General features: G+C 42.5%; 2 protein-coding genes across 9 annotated transcripts in view; one reads left to right on the top strand and one right to left on the bottom strand.

Moving 5' to 3' along the window:
* The window catches only part of MTCL3 (MTCL family member 3), a 125,644-nt gene that overhangs the window by 27,930 nt on the left and 72,037 nt on the right, over positions 1-25,677 (bottom strand). For 3 of the 6 annotated variants that reach the window (XM_068231498.1, XM_068231496.1, XM_068231497.1), the window contains exons 4-6: positions 21,960-22,118; positions 18,290-18,361; positions 2,498-2,551 (exon numbers count right to left, since the gene is read on the bottom strand). In XM_068231498.1, the coding sequence (XP_068087599.1) occupies positions 2,498-2,551; positions 18,290-18,361; positions 21,960-22,118 (285 nt within the window). The remainder of the gene's footprint in view (positions 1-2,497; positions 2,552-18,289; positions 18,362-21,959; positions 22,119-25,677) is intronic. The other 3 variants (XM_068231500.1, XM_068231499.1, XM_068231501.1) reach the window with 1 other exon arrangement.
* C4H6orf58 (chromosome 4 C6orf58 homolog) overlaps positions 1-25,677 on the top strand; it is a 192,044-nt gene that overhangs the window by 7,378 nt on the left and 158,989 nt on the right. The gene's annotated exons all lie outside the window — the stretch shown is intronic.

Below are 25,677 nucleotides of genomic sequence, written 5' to 3' on the forward strand. Positions count from 1 at the left end.
GGGAATCAGACAAATTATACTAGCTATATACAGGGGGGGAATCATCTGACTATCTATACTAGCTATATAAAGTGAGGAATCTGACTATATATACTAGTTATATACAGGGTTGGATCTGACTATATATACTAGCTATATACAGGGTTGATCTTGCTATATACAGGGGGGATTTCATCATTTTGGTCCCAGAGCCACTTAGTTATCACTTTTGCCTTATGACATGGTGCTCCATCGTGCTGGAAAATACATTGTTCTTCACCAAATTGTTGTTGGATTGTTGGAAGAAGTTGCTGTTGGAGGGTGCTTTGGTACCATGCTTTACTCATGGCTGTGTTTTTTGGCAAAATTGTGAGTGAGCCCACTCCCTTGGATGAGAAAAGTCTCAAAACTTTTGGCCAGGACTGTACAGTATTCAGAGCAAAGTACATATCTTTCACTTTCATGGTAATTGCCAGAGTACCCTAAACTGCATATTAAATTTAATAAAACATTCCCTACTCTGTAGTCTTTTTCCCTTTAACATTTTATTTGGCTGCACAAGAAGCCAAAAAAAATTGCACACCTTGTAGTGCAATTGCATTGCAATGGTGCTTGGCAAACCTTACTCTTTGGGAGTTTACCTCCAATTTCCTGTGTGGTGTTTTTGGGACAGGGTATGAGAGGAATTCTCTATAGTGGAGATGCAAACATCAATAAAACCTTACAAGTCCTAACCCTACTAGTACCTAACCAAAACTGAAAAAAAAAAGTCCCAGGTTGATAATTTGCTAAAATAAGCATTCAGAATACACCCTGAATTTGTATCCTTGCTTTACAGAAATGACAACTGAACTTGAGAAGTTAGGATGCCCATACATTACTTGATCTTGGGCATTGATATCTAGCCGATTTGATCATAATGATTGAATCTGGCAAATATTGATGCCGCAACATGGCCACCTGATTAATTGTTTTGTTTACTTCTCAGCTGAAATAGGTCAAAATGATCGATAGGGCAAGCTGGAAAATCTCAGGTAGCAAGGGATTGATTGGGTGCGCGGCGATAACAATATTCGATTTCCTGTCAACTGACAGACCAGACAGACTCTTGGCCAAGTGTATGTTGCCCCCCCCAATGGTCGTTGTGAATAATGAAGGCTCACTTGTCTGCTGGTATGACTCCTGGCCTCCTTCTGTGCCTGGTGTCACTGTGAGCACCTGTATCACGTGACGCCAGTGCATGTAGTTGCGCCAGTGGACGGGTAACCCTTCAGCTCTAGGACAATTTCTAATAGATTTCATGCTGAAATCTATTGGATATCTGTGTTGAATGTGTGGACAGGCAACAGATTCCTCTTTGATCAGAGAGGGTTCTATCTGATGGTTGACTCGGTGGCAGATCGACAGGTTAAGGTGGCCATACATGCAGCGATCTCGGGGGGGGGGCAAAATCTCGGGCTGACATGGTCGATGGCGGCGGTAACAGCATGTGATATCGGGATGAGCAATGAAGACAACAGAACCTGGGAGCCCTGTCCCCCAAAATTATTATGTGCCCTTCCCCGGTCCATGTGCATAAAAATCTTTCATCCGTCCAGCTGCTGCGAGTCCAACTGCTTCTGTGATCTGTGATCTCACACACGCACCACATGCTATAAGCAGCAGGCACGTGGGACACAAATGAGAAAGAAGCAGCTGGACTCGCGGCGGCCTTATAGGTGAGAGATTTTAATACACGGGCAATGGGGGGCACATTAACACTTAGTGGGACAGCAACGGAGGTGGAGGATGCATCGTCATGAGGCTGATTCCTGAGAGGATTGTTGCTGAAATCGATTGGAAATCAGCCTGCAGTGTATGGGCAGCCAACAGATTTCACTCTGATCTGATTCATTCAAAGAGAGATCTGTCTCTGGGTCGATCTGTCCATACATCGCTAGATGTAAGGACACCTTTAGTCTAGGGCAGCGGTGTGCAAACTCATTTGTCAAAAGAGCCAAATGATTAGCAGTACAACAAATAAGATTTCTTTTGAGAGCCAAATCTTTTTTCAAGAACCATTCTCCTGACATTAAATAAAACCAGATATAGTAATGTTCTTTTATCATGACCGAAAACAATATTTCCCATTAAAATAAAAATATGACAATACTCACATTTAACATGAAGAATGACCTTGCATTACCTTGGAATTTTGAAGATGAACAGCCTCCACACTGACACAGCCTTGCATAAATAATGAATATACCCCACACTGACACAGCCTTGCATTATTAATGGTGGGTGACACTGGGCCGACTCACAGGGTGATGCTGGGCCGAATTATGACCTTTCAGCAATGCACTAGTTATGAATCATAACTAGTACACTGCTGAAACATCTACAGTAGGCCAGTCTACAACTTGTGTGAAACTACAAGAACCAGCAGGGATCTACATGGTTTATTTAACAGTTACTATTTGTTCCTATGATATAAGTTGAAGGTAGACTAGACTCTAGGGACACTAGGGAACAATACCTGTGGTTCCTGAGACACTGAAATAGTACCACACGTCTTTTTGTACCTGTAGATCTGCCCAAACAATGGTTAAATATTAGCAAAATAGTCAAAGATCCAGTTATAATTCACAGTGAACAGATGAATAATTCAAACAAAACATAACAAAACTTATCTATGCATCTTAAATCCAAGTTAATTTAAACCAGTCTTTAGAAAAGCTACAGGAGACAATGAGTTGCAGATTTTCTCAAATAAATTACCGTAAGAGGAACCAGACTGTCCTTTCAGAGATATATTTCCATTCTATTCTCCTACTTAATGAGGATCTGTTAGTTTTCAGTAGACATAATTGCACAAAGGAAGTACTGCTGAAGAAGGTGAAATACAATTGTATTTTTTCCATAATTAGATAGTTTTTCTAAAGCATGAAGTTTAAGCCAGGCCATAAGAAAAATAAGCTTTTTTATTTAAAAAAAATTACATCTGTTTAAAATAAATCTATCTTCAGAGTAAAGAATAAAGAAAATCCTGCAGCACATACAGTAACGTGGTACTAGTGAAATAGAACACCAAGGAAAATCTGGCGCAGGGAAACTGCTAATAGTAGAATACTGAAACATTTACCGATATTCTACTAAAGTGTTCATTTTTAAAAGTAATATATTGGTAAAGGTTACCGATATTTTACTATAGCTTAGCCTAACCATATTCTCACACAGAACTCTCCCCTCTGACGTCTAATCTTAACCGCTCCGACCCGCACACTCACCCTTCATACGCCTAACCCTAACCTCCCCCCCTTGCACAAAGCCCCTTCCTCATGCCTAACACCCACAAAAACAATAGGCGACAAATCTTACATTGCCGGGCGCCCAAACTGAGCCACAAAAAATTAAACAGACTCACCAAAACAGTAATCATTGGCCAAACTCTGCCACAAAAAAACCCTGGAAAAAAATATGCAAAAAAACAGTAACCACAGGGCACCGCCTGGCACCCGAATTTCGCCTTTGGCGCCAGCTTGCCAATATTTTCAATGAAAGTCAATAGTGGTGCTCAATTTGTCCAGAAGCCGCATGTGCCCAATTTATCTGATACCCATAGAGTGTATCTACCTACTACAACCTGTAAGTTGCTTTTTATAATAATTCCAGCAGTGAATGCTAAAGTACTGGTGGATAACTAATTGGCATATGATGTAATTTCTTTAAAAAAACACTAAGGGCCCTTTTACACTTAATGCGTTAGTATGCGTTAGTGTGCGCTAGTATGTGTTAGTGTGCATTTTATCCATAGCAGTGCATTGTGAAAAAGCTTGCAGTTAAAACGTGTATAGTGGGAACTGTGCCATAGGAAAACATGGGCATTACTTTGAAAATCAGTTTTCTTTCAGTTATAACTGAGAGCAAGTGATTAAAGGAACATTATCAATTAAAATGTCTTTTTTTTAATACTCTATATTAGAGTACACATTACCACTAGTGCTAGAAGCAATTTATTTATTCATCCAGTTCTCTCTCCATCTCTCCCTGCTTTAAAATCATCCTTTCTTCCTCACACAGCTCACAAATATACTTCACTGTGTCACAGCATGCAGGAGAGTCTGAGGAGGAGGTTGATCTGAGGAGGTAATAAGTAATTAGATGAGCTGTATATATATTGTAATATTGCTGAAATATAAAAAGCAGGGAGATGTGTATACACTATTCCTGAATGACTGACTGGCTTACTGGTAACTTACATTCCAGGCTGCATCTACTTCATAGGCTGCTATGAGAGGGAGATGCTGTTTACAAAGGCAGTATCAGGATCTTTGTCAGTCAGAGAACAGAAGACAAGGAACACGCATTGCTGAAATCTTTAAGGGTTAGTTCACACTGGACACTTTGGTAGCGTTTTGCTGATCGCTGGTGATCAGCAAAAAGCTATTTTTTTTTTCACTGTACAGAAAAGCGATTTAGGAGTGATTGCCTTTTGTGATTCTATAACATTGAAATGCAATCGCTCCAAACTCACTCCAAAAAGGCTGCATGCACCATCAGCAAATCGCTAATCACTGGCGATCACTACAGTGTGAGCACTACCACTGACTTACATTAGCAGCAGCATTTTGCTGTTCGCCAGTGATTAACAAATTGCTGAAAAATCGCCCAGTATGAACTAGCCCTAACCCCTTACCACCAACTGAATAAAATTATTTCAGCAAGGTGATAATTAAACTATACACTGAGGAGTTGATAGCAACCCCCCTGTGAAGAAACATGGTCTAGCCCTTTAACTTTAATCGATGGTATTCCTTTAAGTGTAAAAGGGCCCTAAGAAAACATCTGCTTTATGAGGTGAAGTTCATGCCCGTCACACTTTAATGTTACAGTTTCTGCTCAGATTATCATGTGACTCTCCTGAGAGCTACAGTTGTCAGTAAGATTTTTTCAATGCATAGTCTGCTGGGAAGTTTGTTTTTTGTTTTGTTTTTTTGCTGGCCACACATGCATTTCTGGTTTATGTGATCTGTAACCTATTGCTCCATTATATTAAATCAATTGACTTTTTATCAATTTTAATCTGTATAAAAGTCTGATTGAACATGTTAGAAATCTTTGTGTGATGGGGGTAGGAGCCGTGGGGAATCGATGGCCTACAGCTGGGGTGTCAAATTCCATCATATAAAGGTTCAAAATCTGAAACACACTTTAAGTTTTAAGTTATGGGCCAAATTGTTTATTAAGTGTTAACATTTTATGAGCAGTCTCAAACTGACAATGTTTCAACCAGAATTATAAAAAATTGAACAGAGTGTACCTGAGACAAAGGGAGGTAAAGAATTGATACTTCCCCATGGTCACTGTTGCCTCCCTCACCGTTCTCCCCAGTTGCTCCGGTCGTCTGTAATCTCACCTGGTATTAGTGCTCCAGTCGCACCAGGCAGACTTCACTGCGCATGTGCAGTCCACCCACTCACGCCCCCATCCCGCTTCCATCGCCAGGAGCGCCTGTGCAGGTAGTACTATGCAGGCGCAGTACTATCCCCCAATGCAGTAAGCTGCCAGGCCTCCCAACTTTAAAAAAAAAATAGGTCTCATGTTAGGAAGCTTAGGCTTACTGTTTAGGCTTACTGACATGCAACTTCTATTGCTTTTGCCAATTTTCTTTAGTGCCATGCATCAGTTATTGCCTACTGCTTTACAAGCTCTGGATCAGTTTCAGTCTTCTTTTTGTTTCGCTGAACAGCAACAGAAGCTGTTGCATTTCAGCGCCTGGCTGATACTACAGGTAAGCACCTGCTCTGCATGCCTGCATATTTCCCTATACATTGCCAGCCATCTATCTGGGCTGATAGTGGACCATTATCAAATAAATGTGCTGTGGCTAAGTAGCGTGATGGCCTGCAATGCCACCTATAACAGCATTGTTATTTTAAAACAACGCCCTTTAATTCCCATGCAGACTGGATTGCAAACTAAAATCTTCCCTGGTTCTATTTCTATAGACATTGCAAACAATAACTTTTTGTTTTTTTTTATAGTCATTTACATTGGCCCTTCCCTGGTCCCACATTAAATAATTTAATAATGATGGTTCCTGAATAACTAAAAAATAATCAATTAGATAACTGATGGTTAAGGTATAATAGATACATAGTTGAATCAATATTTAAATATGCCATACAATCACCGTAATTGTAACCTTTTCCCTATAAAGGTGTACAATGACATAAGTGGATCTCATTTCAATGTAGGGTAAAAATGTCAGGGCTATCTACTAATGCCTACCAAACAAAGCCTGGAAGCTACTGGAACTGTGATTCATAGTAGACATGTCTGCCCCAGAGCCGCCCTCTTCTATCCACAGAATGTTTAAACCTGTGAGAGGGATAACGCATCACGTTTGGCACCCCATCCCTCTTATCTTTATTGACAAGGGTTTTATTCCCTCCCACTGCTCAGGGAGATGGGAGTAAATGGATAATTACCCCTACACAGGTGAGAATAGGCCCTTGGTGAAGACTAATGGTGGAATCTGGGAGCACACTTTAAAGCGGTCTAACACCCAGCATTTCAACTTTGCTTTAATAGATTGCTTACAGCTTAAAAACTATTGTGCCAGATTTTTTTTTTAAGCAGAAATTCACTGAATAGTTAAAACTCAGCATTTTAGTAGTGAAGGTGAGATCAGCACTATGTCCATTGAATAATTGCTTTATTTCATCATTTCAATACATATCAATCCAGGACTAGCATGTGGTGTCCTGGATTGATATGTATTTGATGAAATAAAGCAATTATTCAATCGACATAGTGCAGATCTCACCTTCACTACACAGATTCCTGGGTGTGAGCTACCCGTTTTCCTGCACTGTTGGCTGACAAAGGTATTGAGCGGAGTTCCACTTTTACTTTGTCAGCATTTTAGTGCTGTATTCAGCTAGGATTCCGCTTCCGAGCTGAGCTTTAGATACAAATGTATCATGTTTGGAATGTAAATAAACCTCTGCAAAGCCTGTCTGGGAAGCCCTCTGTGCTCTCAGAGAGACTTTTGTTTATTTACATTCTAAACATGATACATTTGTATCTAAAGCTCAGCTCGGAAGCGGAATCCTAGCTGAATACAGCACTAAAATGTTGCGTTTTAACTATTCAGTGAATTTCTGCTTAAAAAAAATTCTGGCATAATAGTTTCTAAGCTGTAAGCAATCTATTAAAGCAAAGTTGAAATGCTGGATAGACCGCTTTAATAGTAAGGCGACTCCTAACTATATGCCCCCTTCCAGGTAGATAGTTAAAAAGAGATATTATTAACCCTACCAATTTATAAGGATGGGTTAATAGTAAAGGTGTTTTTGGAATAAAAGCACAAATAAATATTTTATTGAAAAAAAATGTCTTTCTTCATGTGTACACTTTTTTCTTCTGATTTGTCTATTGGTTTTCCATATTTGTTTCCTCCTTTTTACTTCTATTCTTTGACACCATCTTCTTCTGTATACTTCCTTCTTCTCAAGTCATACTTTTTGTATACTTCTTACTTCTTTTTTGTCTTTCTGTTCTGTAGATTATTTTATTCTTATGCTGGATACACACTTTGCGTTCCCGCACTCGATGCGCCCGTCGATTCGCGTCGACTCGATTATTTCCGACATGTCCGATCCACGTTTCGATGGATCGTTAGGTCGATTTGGCATACTTTACATGTAAATCAACCTAACAATCATCGAAATGTGCTCGGAAATAATCGAGTCAACGCGAATCGACGGGCGCATCGAGTGCGGGAACGCGAAGTGTGTATCCAGCATAACGGTATGTTTTCTGATCTTTTTGTCTTCTAGTCTCCTAATGATCCGTATATAATATACAGTACCTTCTCATCACAATACTGATCGAGAACCCTGTTGGCTCCTCATTTGAATATCCCACCAGGGCTGCCTGTTGGTTTGCATGTGAAGCAATAGCAATTCTGTAGTAATATTCTCATAACCAGTATGGAGCAGGAAGCAGTGACAATAAAACAGGGTATGGTGGCTGCATTCAAGATAAAATTACAGAACAATGGAAAAATCCCAATGAACAGCGTTAAAAGGAACTACCTCGCGGCCAGGCGGACTACACAGCCGCGGCCAGAGGAAGCGGCCATCTTTCGTGAGGCAGGAGAGCCCGACCCGGGCCGTGGGGTCGGGAGCCGGCCAGGGGGGATAATGAGCGGGGGGACCCGGCGGATCGGCACGGAGGGCGCGGACGGCGTCCTCCGTGCCTGAAACGGCAATACAGGTAATTTACTTTTTTTCCACCGTTGGCCTCGTAAGTCCTTTAATCCTATTGAGTGTTTTTGTAACAAAGTTGAAACATCACTTCAAAGCTGGGAAATGCCATCATCCAATCTGACCCAACTTTATGTCAGCATGAGCCAACATTCCTCAGCAACAGTAATAGAAACTTGTTGAGTCCATGCCAAGAAGAATATTGACTGTGATAAGAGCTAAAGTTCAACCAACTCATTATTAGAGGGTGTCTCTAATTTTTTGGCCACTATATTTTAAACGTTTCTGTTTGTGATCTCTGAAGGACAAAATACATTCTGCCTTTCCAAGTCCCAGACCAATGGCCTACAATCCAACCACAGCCAGCTGTGGAGTACCTACATGTGCAGCAGAAGTAGCTGATTACCTTTTAGAGGGGATGGAGTGTAAAATTGCCTATATGAGCTATCCAGCAAAACTGATAAACTGGAAAAAAAAATCATCTTCATTTCTTTTTTTTTTTTTTTTTTTAACATAAATGTATTAAAGGCACTATGGCAAAAAAAATGTAAATTGTAAAATATTGTATGTGCAAACATAAACAAATAAGAAGTACATTTTTTCCAGAGTAAAATGAGCCATAAATTACTTTTCTCCTCAGTTGCTGTCACTCACAGTAGGTAGTAGAAATCTGACAGAAGCAACAGGTTTTGGACTAGTCCATCTCTTCATACGGGATTCTCAGCAAGGCTTTTATTCTTTATAAAGATATTCCCTAAAACGGATTTAAACAATGATGCTGCCCAGCCTCCCTGCTCCCTTACCATTTTTTGTCAGTTGGACAGAGCATCTGCCATTCACTAAGTGCTTCTGAAAATAAATAAATCCCTGAGAATCCATGGGATGAAGAGATGGACTAGTCCGACACCTGTTGCTTCTGTCAGATTTCTGCTACCTACAGTAAACGTGCCCATACACTCGTCAGATTGGCAGCAGATAGATAAGAAATGCATCTGGTGATCTATCTGATGTGGTTTTAGAACATTTTTTACCAGGATAGAATTCCAATAGATTTCAGTTTGAAATCTATTGAAATTCGATCTGATGCCTTTTTTTTGCCATCAGATTTCCATTAGGGCCAATGCAAAATGATAAGCAATCTCATCAGATCGACCTAGATTTTCCACCCTGCCAGTTCGATGGAAATCCATCGAAATCGGCCATCAATCGATCGATTGGCCAACCGATTTGCAATCGATCAATCGATCGATCGGTCGGCCAGAAAATCGGCTGAGTGTATGGGTCCCTTAAGTGACAGCTGCATAGGAGAAAAGTAATTTATGGCTCATTTTACTCCCAAAAAAACTATTTCTTATTTGTTTATGTTTGCACATAATTTACATTTTACAATTTTTCGCCATAGTGCCCCTTTAAGTGCCAGGAGAGAGAATGTATCCTCCAGCTTCTCAACAAACCCTTGGTTAAATGTTGTTGTGGTATACTTTTATAAATCGAGTCATTTTAGAACAGAAATCTGCTATTATGGCACAATAAAATGTTAAATTGAATGCAGCTAAGAATTACTTCTGGGTACTGAAAAACTAAATATATTCCACTTGGTTCACACCATGTGTGCTGCAAATAAAAAAACAGCATGCATTCAGTACCCCTTCATGCATATAAATCAGTTTTCTGAAAGTATTTATGCTGCAATTTAAAATATGTATATACTTTCTGGTAAAAACATCTTCTACTTAATATTAAAAGAAAACTGTATATGTCCTTAAAAAAAAATACCAAATTTGTCTGGCTACACGTAAAAAAAATTGTGAATGTTAAGATAAATGTCTGAAGCACCAACATGTAAAAAATGGTATTGTAAGTTAGAGTTTAGCATACCATACTGAACAAGCATAGCAATAAAAACACTTACCTTTTCTATTTTTGCCTTTTTTATGCTGCATAATTCAATCTCAATATCTGATCTGGCAGGGTATATTATTCAAAACTCATATTCATTTAATATGTATAAAATTAGAATCCTCTACATTGCATTTACAAGTATGATTACTGTACAGGTAGTCCCCGGTTAACGAACGAGATAGGGATTGGTGGTTCGTTCTTAACCTGAATCTGTTCTTAAAGAGAACCCGAGGTGGGATTTCATTATGTTAGTGGGGCACAGAGGCTGGTTGTGCACACTAACACCAGCCTCTGTTGCCCCATGGTGTGCCTCCATGTCCCCCCTGCGCGCCGCAGTGCTGGCGACACGCAGCGTGTCGCCAGCACAATGTTTACCTAAGCGCTGTCTGTCAGCGCCGCTCCCCCACCTCCTCTGCATCGGCGCTACCCGCCCGTGTCCATTCCCTCCCAGTGATAGGAGGGAAGTGACAAGGGCGGGTAGCGCCGATGTGGAGGAGGCGGGGGAGCGGCGCTGACTGACAGCGCTTAGGTAAACATTGTGCTGGTGACGCGCTGTGTGTCGCCAGCACTGCGGAGGGGATAGCGGCGCGCAGGGGGGACATGGAGGCGCACCATGGGGCAACAGAGGCTGGTCTTAGTGTGCACAACCAGCCTCTGTGCCCCAGTAACATAATTAAATACCACCTCGGGTTCTCTTTAAGTCAAAACACTGTGCCATCTCTGTCCCCTGAACCTCCTGTGCCTAAAAGCCATTAAAAGCCATTTTTTCTTTGGATTTTTTTAAAATTGACTTTCTCAGAGTCCAATTTGAATATTTTTTTTCACTTGGTCCCATGGAAACACAGAATCCATGCCGTTCATATCGGCGGGTCGTTCGTAAGTTGAGTGTTCGTAAGTCGGGGACTACCTGTACTTTAAAATGGCTACCATGTTATGCTCAGTTCTAACACACAAATATAACATCCTATCCCTGATGTACGTATAGCTTTCAGTTTTTAAGTTAGAGTGGCAAATGATCCTGTATTATATATCCAGTTAAAACAAAATATACTGTAAGCATACAGTATGTGAATATCTTAAATTTTACTGTTAGGATTGTTATGCATTTTTTTACTCCAGACATTTAAAACTACAACAATATCTTTCATTCATGTACGCACATCATTAGTTATTTTGTTTGAAAAAATATGAGTTGCTTTGATGAACAGAGGAGAGTTGGTGAGAATAGTGACTATGCTAGGAATGGTGTTATGTGCTCCGTCAGGTAAAACCAAAGATCATAGGCCAGGTCAGGATTGCTACCAACAGGGCAGTTTGTGGACATGTTGGTGCCCCACACAAAGCATCTTTTGCCTCCGCCATTAATTAGCTTTACAGGCATCAATAACATATTGATAGGTTATACAGAGAAATTATGTTGTTTCTAAAAATCAGTGTATAAATGATACACAAATTATTACCAGTCCAAGTACCATTCACCAGCCCAAACTCACTGCACTCACATAACAAACCCTGCATGACTGCATGTATTTTATATGACAGTTATATAACCATTTCACAAGAAAACATATGTTGTGTATACACAGCCTTGGTCTTGAAAATCTACAATCAATTCAGACCAAATCTAAAACAAGTACACCTGAATTAGCATTTATAGCACCTACCATGTAATTGTTATGCTATTTAAGCACCTACCATATAATTGTTATGCTATTCAAGCACCTACCATGTAATTTTTATGCTCCCCTCATTCCCCAAAGCTTTAATGAACCCCTCCTCAACCATGCAGGTTGGTATAGCCAGAATGACTGAGTCAACCTGTGTGGGGCTCCACCATACTAGCCAAAAGACCAGTTACAAAGCCTTACCCTCTCCTACAGAGCCTGTGTCCCTATCATGAACAAAAGGGTTCCTCCCCAACTCTGGTTCCCAGGGGAGGTGGGGTGCATATGTTCTAGGGGACGAGATGTATTGCTGCATAAAGGTAGGTATAGAGGGTCACTTTTGACCCTAAATCTAATGTTCAAAATAGAATAATACTTTATTAGGAGATGAGAAAACTTCTTCAGTCAATTGGACCAGTCACAGCTATATCTTAGTTACATAGTTACATAGTTATTTCGGTTGAAAAAAGACATAAGTCCATCGTTTTGCTTTTATAGAGTGGAGAGCACTAATAGGAACAAAGAGAAACACAATTCAAAACTGTCAGCCATATCTACACATGATAATAATTTCATACTGTACAGCTATTACTTTCATTTTACATCTCTGGCTGTTTCTGTGCATTGGACATGCTGAGCATCGCTGTTCAGAGCATGCTATATACAGTAGTTCACAAACGATGGTGTTTTCATGTTTGAGGTTTCTGTTATCCATAATAACAATGCAAGGATTGTAAATGCTGTAGCAAGTTATGTGCCAAATATCAGCTATCTCAACAGACAGAATAGAGCATGTTATAGTTTGCAAGAACTGTAAACATTGTCTACCATACGCATAATCTACTGAGATATGTATAAACAAATGTTTAAAACAAATCATATCTGAACACTGGCATTCCAAATTTCCAACAAACATGGTGATATATTTGTAATATACAGATCTAAATCCAGCCATAGAGTTTAAACATTAGTGTCTCCTAAAGAGAAGGCAGATGCATAACTGGGTGTAGAACTATGCAGAATATCCAGCAATGTGCACATAGGAATTCAAAAAACCAACACAGATTACAGGTCCCGTTACAAGCAATGGTGTTGCAGCGTGAGCTTATTTTGTTTGTAGTTGGAGGACTTTTCAGTGTTTGTGATAAAAGTGAGACCTGAGATGTCTGCATTTTTATTCAATTGGGAATTTTTGTTTTGATTTTACTTTTTAAAAGAAACCAGAGCCAAAAAACAGGGGGAGCCGGCATGTATGGTGAGCTGTCCTGATGGCCACCACTCTCCACTTTCTCCTGTGTCCCTCTCCTTTCTTCCGGCAACTCCGGGTTGCCGTAGTATGCGCGGCTTGCATGCTTCCCTCATTGCGCAACCGCGGCCAGGAGTGCTCTGTGCATGATGTAATCATGATATCATGTGCAAAGTGCTCCCAGCTGCGGTCGCACGCCGAGACACATGCAAGCCGGGTTAGTGTCTGCATACTGAAGTCTGATGGGGGGCTTTAGGTAAGAAAGGAGAGGGACACAGGAGAATGGGGGAGCGGTAGCTATCAGGACAGCTCACCATAGATGCCGGCTCCCCCCGTTTCTCCTAAAGTTTTCGGATTTGGTATTCTTTTAAGTACCAAGACAAGACAGGAAACGAGGGACAAGACATCATGCAGATGTTGTCACCATCCAGGACAGATCCTGTCTTGATAGTCAGATAGATAGATAGATAGATAGATAGATAGATACAGGGCCGAGGAGGGAGAGGCTCCAGCCTCAGGGCGCAGTGCAGGAGGGTCGCACAACTCACTCAGCTATCAGATAACTATAGATTAAGGTGTTGGGGGCCCTGGGGCGCCTCTTAGTCTTATAGCAATCAGTGTGTGATGGCTGGGGTGGTAGGAATGGAGGGGCGCACTTTGGTGTCTCAGCCTTGGGTGCTGGAGGACCTTGTTCCATTTCTGGATAGATAGATAGATAGATAGATAGATAGATAGATAATACAAACCTTACAAATCATTAGGGATGGTCGGAAATGCCAATTTCCAATTCTGCGGAAAATCCGCATTTCGCCACTGCCGATTACCGCTACTGCTACCAATTCCGTTTTCCAGTACCAATTTCCGCATTCCGATGCGGAGTTCCGTCGGAAATCACGGAAATTTCCACCGAATTTAACATCGATTTTCTCAAAAACTATAATGTCTTCATCCTGTTCACAAGATTCTGTTTAATAAGCCCTGAAAGTTTGCTGTCTCTAGGACTCAAGGCGGCTTTGCTATTAACCGCTAAAGTTGGCGGATTTTTACTGTATTGTAAACTACAGAAAATCCACATTATCCGTTATGAGGTAATTTTAAGCCAACCAGAAGACTCAGAATGAATAAACCAATCAGAGAATGCGGAAATTTCCGCCTAAATCCCCATTCTCTGATTGGTTTATTCATTCCGAGTCTTCTGATTGGCTTAAAATTACCGCATATCAGATAATGCAGATTTTCTGCATTTTACATTACAGAAAAAAATCTGCCAACTTTAGCGGTTAAAGGATACCACAACTGAAATGTGGCATAATGAGATAGACATGGGTATGTACAGTGCCTTGCACACAAATAACTATGCTGTGTTCCTTTTTTTCTTTCTCTGCCTGAAAGAGGTAAATATCAGGTATGTAAGTGGCTGACTCAGTCCTGACTCAGACAGGAAGTGACTACAGTGTGACCTTCACTGATAAGAAATTCCAACTATAAAACACTTTCCTAGAAGAAAATGGCTTCTGAGAGCAAGAAAGGGATAAAAAAGGGGGAAATTCTTATCAGTGAGGGTCACACTGTAGTCACTTCCTGTCTGAGTCAGGACTGAGTCAGCCACTTACATACCTGATATTTACCTCTTTCAGGCAGAGAAAGAAAAAAAGGAACACAGCATAGTTATTTGTGTGCTAGGCACTGTACATAACCATGTCTATCTCATTATGCCACATGTCAGTTGTGGTATCCTTTAACCTCCTTAGCGGTAACCCCGTGTGTGACACGGGGTAAGCTGCCGGAGGGTGCCGCTCAGGCCCTGCTGGGCCGATTTACATAATTTTTTTTTTGCTGGACGCAGCTAGCACTTTGCTAGCTGCGCCAGCACCCTGATCGCCGCCGCCGCGCGCCCGATCGCCGCTATCCGGTGCGGGGCGCGGCCCCCCCCAGAGCCCTGCGCTGCCTGGCCAATCAGTGCCAGGCAGCGCCAAGGGGTGGATCGGGTCTCCCAATGACGTCCCGACGTCGCTGACGTCATTCCGCCCCGTCGCCATGGCGACGGGGGAAGCCCTCCAGGAAATCCCGTTCTTTGAACGGGATTTCCTGATCGCCTATCGCCGGAGGCGATCGGCGGGGCTGGGGGGATGCCGCTGAGCAGCGGCTAGAGGGCTCGCTACATGATTTAAAAATAAAATAAAAAAAAAACTGCTGCGCTGCCCCCTGCCGGTATTTTTCATACCGCCAAGGGGGTTAATAGCAAAGCCCCCATAAGTCCTAGAGACACCAAATTATCAGGGCTAATTAAACCGAATATTGTGAACAAGATGAAAACATTTTTTCAAAAAGACCTTATAGTTTTTGAGAAAATCAATGTTAAAATAGGAGGAAATTTCCGCGATTTCCGACGGAAATCCGCCTACCGCACTTGAATTACCGATTTCCACATTCCGATGCGGAAATGCAATTTCTGATCGGAAATGCAAAAGTTGCAGTTCCGCAGAATCAGAATGAGCATCCCTACAAGTCATGTGGCTGATATTTTCATGATAAGGGTTAATCTGATGTAATCACTGTTATTACACAAAAGAGGGCATATTGTACCTGCTCTAAATCACTTTTTCTTCTGTTTTCTCCTAGATGATATTTTCACATTATAAAATAAAAAGCCTTTTAAAGGAAACCAGAGATCCTGTAAAGAAAAGAAGTTATACATACCTGGGGCTTCCTCCAGCCACATACGCGCTGATCGATAACACGCCGCCGTCCAGCGCTGCCCGCAACTACGAGAATGGGCTCTCGTCGCTGACGTCATCGGAGCCAGGCTACACAGGAGAAGTGTGCCCTCTACGTATCTCTCCAAACAATGCTTCAGAGATACGCAAAGAGCGCACCTCTGCTACGCTAGACTGGCTCCTACTGGCGGCAGAGCTGCGGGCAGCGCTGGACGGCGGCGTGGGATAGATCCGCGTTTATGGGGCTGGAGGAAGCCCCAGGTATGTATAACTTCTTTTCTTACAGGATCTCTGGTTCTCTTTAAGCCACCAGCAAGCAATAAAATACTCAGAATAATTTTGACAGTACTTTTTACCCACTTTTTGGTACTTTTTAATTGCAGAGTGCAGAAGTTATTTTAAACAGAGGATAAAAAATGATCTCCTAGTAGAAAACTTAGGAGAAAAAGTGAATTGTATATGGCCCAGTTATTACCTTCTTATCTGAAAGGTTAATTGCACTTGAGGATAATCTGCAGAAAATGGTGTATGCAGTGACCACTGCTACCTGCCCATCCCTACAATTGATTGCTTAGAAACCCCTTAGAAATGATAGGGCCCTATATGTAAAATGCTAGGAAAAAGTCTCCGGTGCTCCATCTCCAGGTCTTTGGACAGTTTAGTTATACAGTATAATTTGGCCCTAGTTATAGTATGCTTTAAACTGTACTTTAGGATCAAATCTAAATCTGCATAGCCCACTGATAGCAAATTTACTACAGTCAAGAGACCTGTTAGGAGGAAACCATTAATAAGGTTGAAAATGGTATTTACATAATTCATGCTTACTATATATCAGCTTCAATGTTCTTCTCAGGTCCTCAGTTTCTAGTGACATCACATTACTAGGTCAAACATTGCTATTAACTTTAATCAAGAGCAACAAGCAGGATTAGGGTGCGCCTGGCATGTCCTAAAACTGTTGTGTGGCAGCCTCTCACTGTAGGAAAGATCAGTTGTATTGCATTTTGCAACAGTAAGGCTGGGTTCACACATAAAAGGTGTCCAGTCCTGTCCTGTCAGTTTTGTACGAGTTTTCCTACGGCTTGGTTCACATATAAATCTGTACATTTCCAGTCAGTTTACATCAGTTTTGTTTCAGTTTTCTACAGGTTTGTACACACATAAAAGGTGTACATTTCCAATCCTGACAGGTACAATTGATAGAAAACTGATGCAAAACTGACAGGACCGGAAATTTATGCGTGAACCAAGCTGAAGGCCGTGTTTACACTGGCAATTAAACAGAACAGATCCAAACGGATCCTATGCAAAGCAACAGGATCTGTTTATTTTGTCTGTTCGGTCCATTCTGGTGAGGGGAAAGCAAGTTTGGGTCCCGTACTACATTTCCGGACAGGTTGGACAAAGCGGATGTCCACAGAGGCAGATGGAATCAATTCTAGCCTATGAGAACAGACGGTGTTTGTTCTCACTAAGCAGCTTGCCGCATACATTTTGTAAAATATTCTCCTCATTTGGTGGTTTGCAATTTGGTTTGGGAATCGTCCTGCCCCAGAGAGGATTTTCATTGGTTCACTGAGTGGGAGGATTCAGATTGGTCTTTTGCAAACCAATGGGAGCCTGATGCAGGGCCAAAAATGAACGTCGAAAGCGTTGGCAGAGAAATACTACGACATATACCAAGCAGGTGGTGATGCAAAAACAGAGCGAACTAAAAAACTGGCCAATGTAACAAACGTCCGTTTAAACAAAAAAATGGATCAGTTTTTACAGGCTAAGTTTTTCATCCGGTGCATTGTAAACCCAGCCTTAGGGTTTGGGGAAGTAGTTTTAGCTGACAATTCTCAGTTTTTCTAATGATATTAAATCATTACAGTATGGCATATATAATAATGAATGAATAATAAGATGAAAGATCAGCGTTCTTAGAAGAGATTTGTGCCTGAACCGATTCCTCCTCTCCTGGGCTGATTATGAAGCTGCTGTATTTCAGAAGCCAGAGCTGCTTCTGACAGGACCTTTACAATGTTACATTACAAAGCCATAAGGAAAGGACAGTTATTCTAGGGCTACTGCTACTCCACGACTTGTCTTTCAGTTTTCTGTGCGCGTTTTTCTGCATACTTTTTCTGCACACCAAGTGTGTTTCTATGCAGGAAAACGCACGCGTTTTTTTACAGCAGCTGATGTAATTGATAGAGAAAACAGACAACATGTGCAGAGTCATCATGCAGAAAGTCCATTTTTTTCCTGCGCGCGGACAACATATTAAGTGTGAACTAGCCCATTTATTAACATGAGTTTTTCTGTGCAGAAAAAGCGCACGAAAACAGTCAAGTGTGTTCCCTGCCTCAGTATAACAGTGTGTATATTACTCTCATTAGCTGGAATAATGCTCCATATTTCAGTTGTATTTTGCTTTCTGACGACTCAGCAGTGCTTGTAGTAGTGAAAGAGACCTGCTAAATTATATATCAAGATGTGTCAGGTCATTGCACAGAAAATGAATGTAACTTTAGATACCTCTGTTGGAGTCTGTAGAGTCTTCTTCTCTGATTTCTGGGTATCTTTGCTTCCTCTTCTTTTCAAGGACAGCTAAGAAAAAATACAAACCAGAAGTAAATAACAGAATTAGTTTATCAGCACGTCATGTAAATTGAATGGCCTCTACATGTCATAGAGGATAAAGTAAAACTGAGGTGGACTTGTATAATTTCTAAAAAGAACATGCTACCTGATCCGGATCACGCTCTGGATGTGCTGCTTACCACTGATGTCCACAGCTCCTTTCATGAGTTAGAAGACTTTAAACATTACACACCTGGCCGGTGCATTTGTGGTGAGATGCCCCCATCGCATCGCACCACAATGCACAAAACGTCACGCATATGACCCTGTGGCAGAGCACGCAGACAGGGTCATATGCGTAGCGTGGCTCCCCCCCTCCCCCCTCGCTACATGCCCCTTCCCCGGTGACGTACTCCCTGCTGGACAAGAAGTACGTCACTGGGATTCCCAGGTTTCCCCGTCATATTCCTGTCGTTCTGCGCATGTGCCTCACCCCGCTGCTGCCAACAGTTTTGAATTTCCTGCGTTGCCCCTTGACTTATATTACTTCTGCTGTGTCACCACGGAAGTCCGACAGTAACGCGCTGTTGACTTTGCAGCAGCTTATTGGGCACTTACAGCGCAACACGCATTATCCTTCGGCAAAAAAGAGTAACGCAAAGCAGCTTTGCAAGACAAGTGTAAAAGGGGCCTCAGAAAACCAAAATAGTCACAACCCCGGAAGTACTTCCTAGTCCACAGCACACTCACAAGTGCCGCGCACAAAAGGACCTGAGCTATGGGAATGCTCAGCAGGTGGGGAGGGGACATTACAGAGGATGGAATAGGCATCTAGCTAAGGACACACCTTCCTGTTACACAGATCCAACAAGCAGCTTGTAGGTATTTTCCGGGAGATTAAGTGGGCAAACGGGGACAATGAGCGACGCTGACAGGGCACAAGGGTAGGCAATTATCATGGGAACATGCCTCTTTTTCCCATTTAAGAACAGAAATCCGTCTAGGGTACACTTTAACAGGCCTGACAGGTTCAGTCACATTCATCAAACTTATTAAACTAGGAAAGTTATGCGGCATCGATAACGACCATACTTTAGTTCTCAAACTTTAATTTCCTAGTATGAGTTTCACTCCCATCAATTTGTTGTGAATCAAAACTGACTTCTTCCATGGGAGGTACTAACAGATGTAGCCCAATTTCGGTCACAGAGAGTGCTGAAGTGAAAATTGTTCATTGGGAGCATAACAAAAAAAGATTCAGGTTTAAAACAGGTCAAGTTATTAATGTTAACACTGCACACAGACTGAAAAGGATACCAGAATGTGTCTGTTAAAACCATTTTAAGTGAAATCCCTTTCCTGTGCATGTTGAGCTCCACAATCCTGGGTATCCTTTTTTTGCAAATGCCCCCACTTTTCAGTTTGGATGCTCTCATAAAATAAGGAGGGGGGCCTTGTATTAGTAAGGTTGGACTGTAATGGAGCCTGTTTAATCCTAAAAATCTGGACTGAATTATTTTCAAAACCATCTGTTCACCCACACCCAGCCATCTGCACACCCACCCATCTATTCAAACGCGCTATTGCACCCACCTTTTAACATTCCTTACAGGTGAGAATTTAAAACTTTAACCATTTTTTTAAAGAACTGAGTCCAGGCCTGCTGGATCATATAAACTAACCACCACTCTCCAGTTATAGTAAACCAGGTCTCCACTGCAACAGTACGTGACACTCTAGTATACCAGAGCAGCACCTCTATACAGTGCTCGGCCCCCACAGGGCAACACTAATGGTGCTTGTGTACGCATCTTTTATCCAATTATTGAGGGTGGAGCGATTGTAATATTTGCTCCTTAATTAACGCCCACAGTTTCCATGCTGTGTCAGAATATTTACTTCCGATCTGTGGACACAGTGCCAATGAAGGAGAGATGACAGGAGAAAAGGGAAGGTTAGGGCAGAGCAGCTCGTAATATTGACAATTTACTACTTAAAGAGGAACTCCAGTGAAAATAATGTAATAAAAAAAGTGCTTCATTTTTACAATTATTATGTATAAATGATTTAGTCAGTGTTTGCTCATTGTAAAATCTTTCCTCTCCCAGATTCACATTCTGACATGTATTACATGGTGACATTGTTACTGTGGGCAGGTTATGTAGCTGTTTCTAGCTGTTCTGGCTGTTACAGACAGCTGTAAACAGCCATTTCCTGTCTGTGAACATTGTTACATTGTGGCAGTTTGCCCAGAGTACCGCGGTATTCAGAGCTTTTTGTGGGAGGGGTTTCAGCACAAAATCAGTCACACAGCGCCTCCTGATGGTCTGTTTGTGAAAAGCATTCTATTTCTCATGTAAAAGGGGGTATCAGCTACTGATTGGGATAAAGTTCAATTCTTGGTTGGAGTTTCTCTTTAAAGCTCCGTACACCTACTAGATGAATCTGCGCAGAGGGATCAGCGTGTGTACAGCAGCCCCGACCCCTTAATTCACCATGAGGGATCACTGCAGCCGAGCGACAGCCGAGAGCATTGTTCTTCCCACTTACCCAGCTAGCCACATGTCACTCCTGTGCTACTCCGCCTGCCCCTTGCAAAAAAGCAGAACACATCGCTTGCTCTGCAATGTCATCCAAGGGATCCATACTGATCGCTATCCAGCAACACTGATTATGCGGGTGTATGGGGCTTTATAGCAGAGCTATAACTACAAGATTTGTCTACTCTTAGAATTACAGTTGTTCTGAAAAAAATTAAAGGTCTCTTTTGATATAAGGTCATCAGAAGTGGTGGATATTTCTTATCACTCTTTCAGAAAACTGAATGGTATAGGATAGGTTGACAGTAAAGGAAACCCTGTGCGAGAGAAAGAAGTTGATTTTGACTTACACCCTCGCCCTTCCCCCACAGTTTATCAGGTCCTTCAATGTCCTCCTGATCTGCTCCTTTGTGTCGCTGACACACCATGTACTGTCCCACCCATGTGTGCCTCCTCTATCGTGCTCCTGTGGCCAGCAGAGTTTGTAAAACTTACCTCTGCACATGCGCAGAACCCTCCTGGCCACAGGAGCATGATTGAGGAGGCATGCGGTCGGGCCATGCATGCGCAGTAGCCCAGTCATGAACTTTAATTAGAGGACAGCAGCACAAGGAAGTTGATTGGGAGGACATCGAGAGACGTGTTAGACTGTGAGGGGGCTGGAAGAAGCCCCAGATAAGTAAAAAAAAAGCTTATTGCTCCCACTTAACAGTCACTTTAAAACACAAGCATTTTTTTAAGATTTAAATCATTTTTTTTTAATAACTGGGGAAAACTTTAATGCATGTGTGTGATACATTGGTCAGGTTTTCAAATGTAAACAAATTTCGCAATTCTCAAAAATTTAAAAAAAATTCTATGGTGTGTGGCCACTTTTAGATATGTATTATGTATAGAAAGCAATGTGACGTGATGTATACAGGATATATACATATATATAAATAACGTTTATATTTTTGACCTAACCAGGTCAATAAATTAAAGATCTGTTTAATCAATAACAGTTCTCCGTGCGAAAAGACTGGGCCTTTCTTTATTGCTTATAAAATATGTAACAAGAGGATGCACTTCCCCATTGCACTGACCTCCTTGAGCTTCTCTAGCTCATTCTGCAAAGCCTGCTTGGCTATGTCAACTTCAATGAGCTGCTGACGTAGCTTTTCATTCTCTTCTTCTGTCTTAGTCCGTTTCTCTTCCACATTTTCCAGCTCATGGTGAAGTCTTACTGATACATCTTTGGCTACCTACAGAAAGTAGTTTCAAATAGTTAATCCCACAGAAATATACATAAACAGTATAATGGCTTTATGAACTGCCTAAATAATTTTTAATCAAATTATAAATCAGTAAGCTGAATTAAGCTACTTTCACAGTGGGGCGTTGCTTTGCGTTTCCTGTAAAAACAGGAATGGAATTAAAAAGTTGCACTGTACATTGTATGATAGTTGCGTCACATACAGTCAATGAAAAGTATGCTTCACTGTTACTATTAATGTGTGCATTATGCAGTAAAGCACTTGCATGCAATGGGTTGGGAGCCCACACTCCGTTAGATGGCACTCCATCGGCTGCACTGGTTTCGCATTGAAGTGTGTCTTTCCATGTTACAATGTGGGCGTTAAATCACGTAACACATGGGACCATTCACATAAACAGTTTGAGTCAACGATAAGACATGCAGTATAGATCTGCTGCATGGCCTGCCTGATGCTTTATATTTGGCTCTCAGCTACTGAACAGTCAAGTTCTGGCTATCGATTCTTGCAGTGCTGGGTGTGTGGTTTGGGCACCGGCAGTCAGCTATTGGGTAGCCAAACATTGGTGATCAGCCAATATATATATATATATATATATATATATATATATATATATATATATATTTTTATATATATATATATATATATATATATAGCCGGGGCTCAGTTACTGTGTAGCCGAGTATCAGCTATTGTTTAAAAAGAAGCAGGTATTTGCTTTGGGCACCAGCAGTTGGCTATTTTACATACTGTCAGGGGTGCTTCTAAGGTTTTCGTGCCCCCAAGTTGCACATAATTTGTGGCCCCCCCAGTCAGAGGTCCCTTCTCCCATAATAGGTAGCAAAAGGTGGTACCCCCATTTAAAAAAAATGAAGTAGCCCTTCAGTATAGGTGAGTAACCAAAGGTGCTACAATCCCCCCCCCCCCCCCGGATTATGTAGATCTGTAGTTACCCCCAAGTTGTCCCTTCAGTATAGGTAGGCACCCATATATAGGTAGCCAAGATGTGTCCCCCACAGTATAGGTAGCCATCCACAGTATAGGTAGCCAAGGTTTCCCCCAGTATAGATAGCCACCCCAAGTATAGGTAGCCAAATGTGTCCAACTTCCAACACTTGTGTCAGTGAGCTATGAATGAAGCTTCCTGCTGCCTCTCCATCACCAACACTCACAGACCTGCAGATCAGCGGCGTCTCAAGGATAGGAGAGCAGCGAAAAGTAACCTTGCGGCCCAATTCAAATGCAGAAAATAAGTAATGATGCCACTTACACATCTGCAGTGTATTCTGTGGTCACTGCGCCACTCCCCCTCTGTTCAAAAAGCCACTGATCTACAAGTCTGTGTGTAAGTGATGGGGGGGGGGAGGAGGGGGGGAGGCACGGTGGCCATACAAGTCACAGACTGGGCGGCCCAGGCATCATGGGAGTCCCCATGCGGCGGTTTGGTTTTCCTGGGCCAAGCAGCACCCCTGAATACTGTATAGCCGGTGCTTAGCAATTGTGTAGCTAAGTGGGGGGGGGGGGGGGGGGGGCATAATTTCAAATGTGTGCTGGGTGCCAACTACTGTATATTGGTGAAGACCATGGAAGGTGACTATCTGTGATGGAAGGTATGGCTTAAGTTTAGACTTGGTTTAGGGCAGGTTAGTGTCAGGGATAGGTTAGGTACGTTTCGTTATAACATACTTAAGAGGTTGAAGTTAAGCATAGTTTAAAGGGAACCTAAACTGAAAAGGATATGGATTTTTCCTTTTAAAATAATACCAGTTGCCTGCCTCTCCTGCTGATCCTGTGTCTCTAATACTTTTAGCCACAGCCCCTCAACAAGCATGTGGATCAGGTGCTCAGACTGGATTAGCTGCATGTTTGTTTCAGGTGTGTGATTTAGCCACTACTGCAGTCAAAAAAAAAAGCAGGACTGCCAGGAAATTGGTATTGTTTAAAAGAAAACATCCATATCCCTCTCAGTTAAGATTCCCTTTAAAGAAAACCCGAGGTGGGTTTGAAGAATATTATCTGCATACAGAGGCTGGATCTGCCTATACAGCCCAGCCTCTGTTGCTATCCCAAACCCCCCTAAGGTCCCCCTGCACTCTGCAATCCCTCATAAATCACAGCCATGCTGCTGACAAACAGCTTGTCAGAGCTGGCTGTGTTTATCTCTATAGTGTCAGTCTGCTGCTCTCCCGCCTCCTGCAGAACTCCAGTCCCCGCCTGCATCCCTTTCCTCCCTGCTGATTGGAGGGAAGGGACGGGGGCAGGGACCGGAGCTATGCAGGAGGCGGGGGAGCAGCTGAGACTGACACTACAGATGTAAACACAGCCTCACAGCATGGATGTGATTTATGAGGGATTGCAGAGTGCAGGGGGACCTTAGTGGGGTTTGGGATAGCAACAGAGGCTAGGCTGTATAGGCACATCCAGCCTCTGTATGCAGATAACATTCTTTAAACACACCTCGGGTTCTCTTTAAAGAGACTCTGAAGCCTTGCTAAAATCATGTTTTTATTTTAAAAACCTCTTAAGCATGTTTGCACCACTTAAAACGCTGCATCCCCGCAGCTGAAAACTAAATTAATCACCCCAAACTCCCTGGGGCTGATTGTGGGGCTCCTTCCGTGAAGAGGCAGAGCTTTAGGTTGTAGCTCTGCCTCTACACGGATCCATCTGCGGTGGATCTCTGCCTCTCCCCGCCCCTGTCTTTTTTCACTGGGGGGGGTGGGAGAGGCGGCGATCAGCGCTGATTGACGCGCACGGAGGCAGAGCTGCAGCTGAAAGCTCTGCCTCCTTAGGGGCAGCAAAATCCACGAATATCGTTGATTTTGCCCGGGGTGTTAGGGGTGATAAATTTAGTTTTAAAGGGAACCTTAACCGGCGGGGAAAAAAAATCACTTACCTGGGGGCTTTCCCAAGCCTCCTGCAGCCGTCCGGTGCCCGCGCCGGTCCTTCGGTGCCCTCCGGTCTCCCTCCGCCGCTAAGTTTCGTTTTCGGACGACTGCCAGTTGTCCTCGGGCCTCTTCCGCATTCCTCGTCGTAAACTGCAGTAAAGCGCGTCCGCATGACGCCAAACGTGTCATGTGCATGACGCCAAACGCGTCATGCGGACGCGCTTTACTGCAGTTTACGACTAGGAATGCGGAAGTGGCCCGAGGACGACTGGCAGTCGTTCGAAAACGAAACTTAGCGGCGGAGGGAGACCGGAGGGCACCGAAGGACCGGCGCGGGCACCGGACGGCTGCAGGAGGCTTGGGAAAGCCCCCAGGTAAGTGAATTTATTTTTCCTCGCCAGTTAAGGTTCCCTTTAAGCCGCGGGGATGTAGCGTTTTAGGTGGTGCAAACATGCTTAAGAGGTTTTTAACATAAAAACATGATTTTAGCGAGGCTTCAGAGTCTCTTTAAGGATGCTAAATGCTAGGTGATAGAGTATGACGAGGTAAGATTTAATACCTAGTGTTGAGACATTAGGAAGGGATTAACTATCATCACCACCTGGCACCCAAATGAATAGGTGCCTGTTCATGACATACTTGTAATACACATAGGCATT

Source organism: Hyperolius riggenbachi, chromosome 4 (assembly GCF_040937935.1).
Source record: "Hyperolius riggenbachi isolate aHypRig1 chromosome 4, aHypRig1.pri, whole genome shotgun sequence".
In the NCBI taxonomy this organism is placed as follows: domain Eukaryota; kingdom Metazoa; phylum Chordata; class Amphibia; order Anura; family Hyperoliidae; genus Hyperolius; species Hyperolius riggenbachi.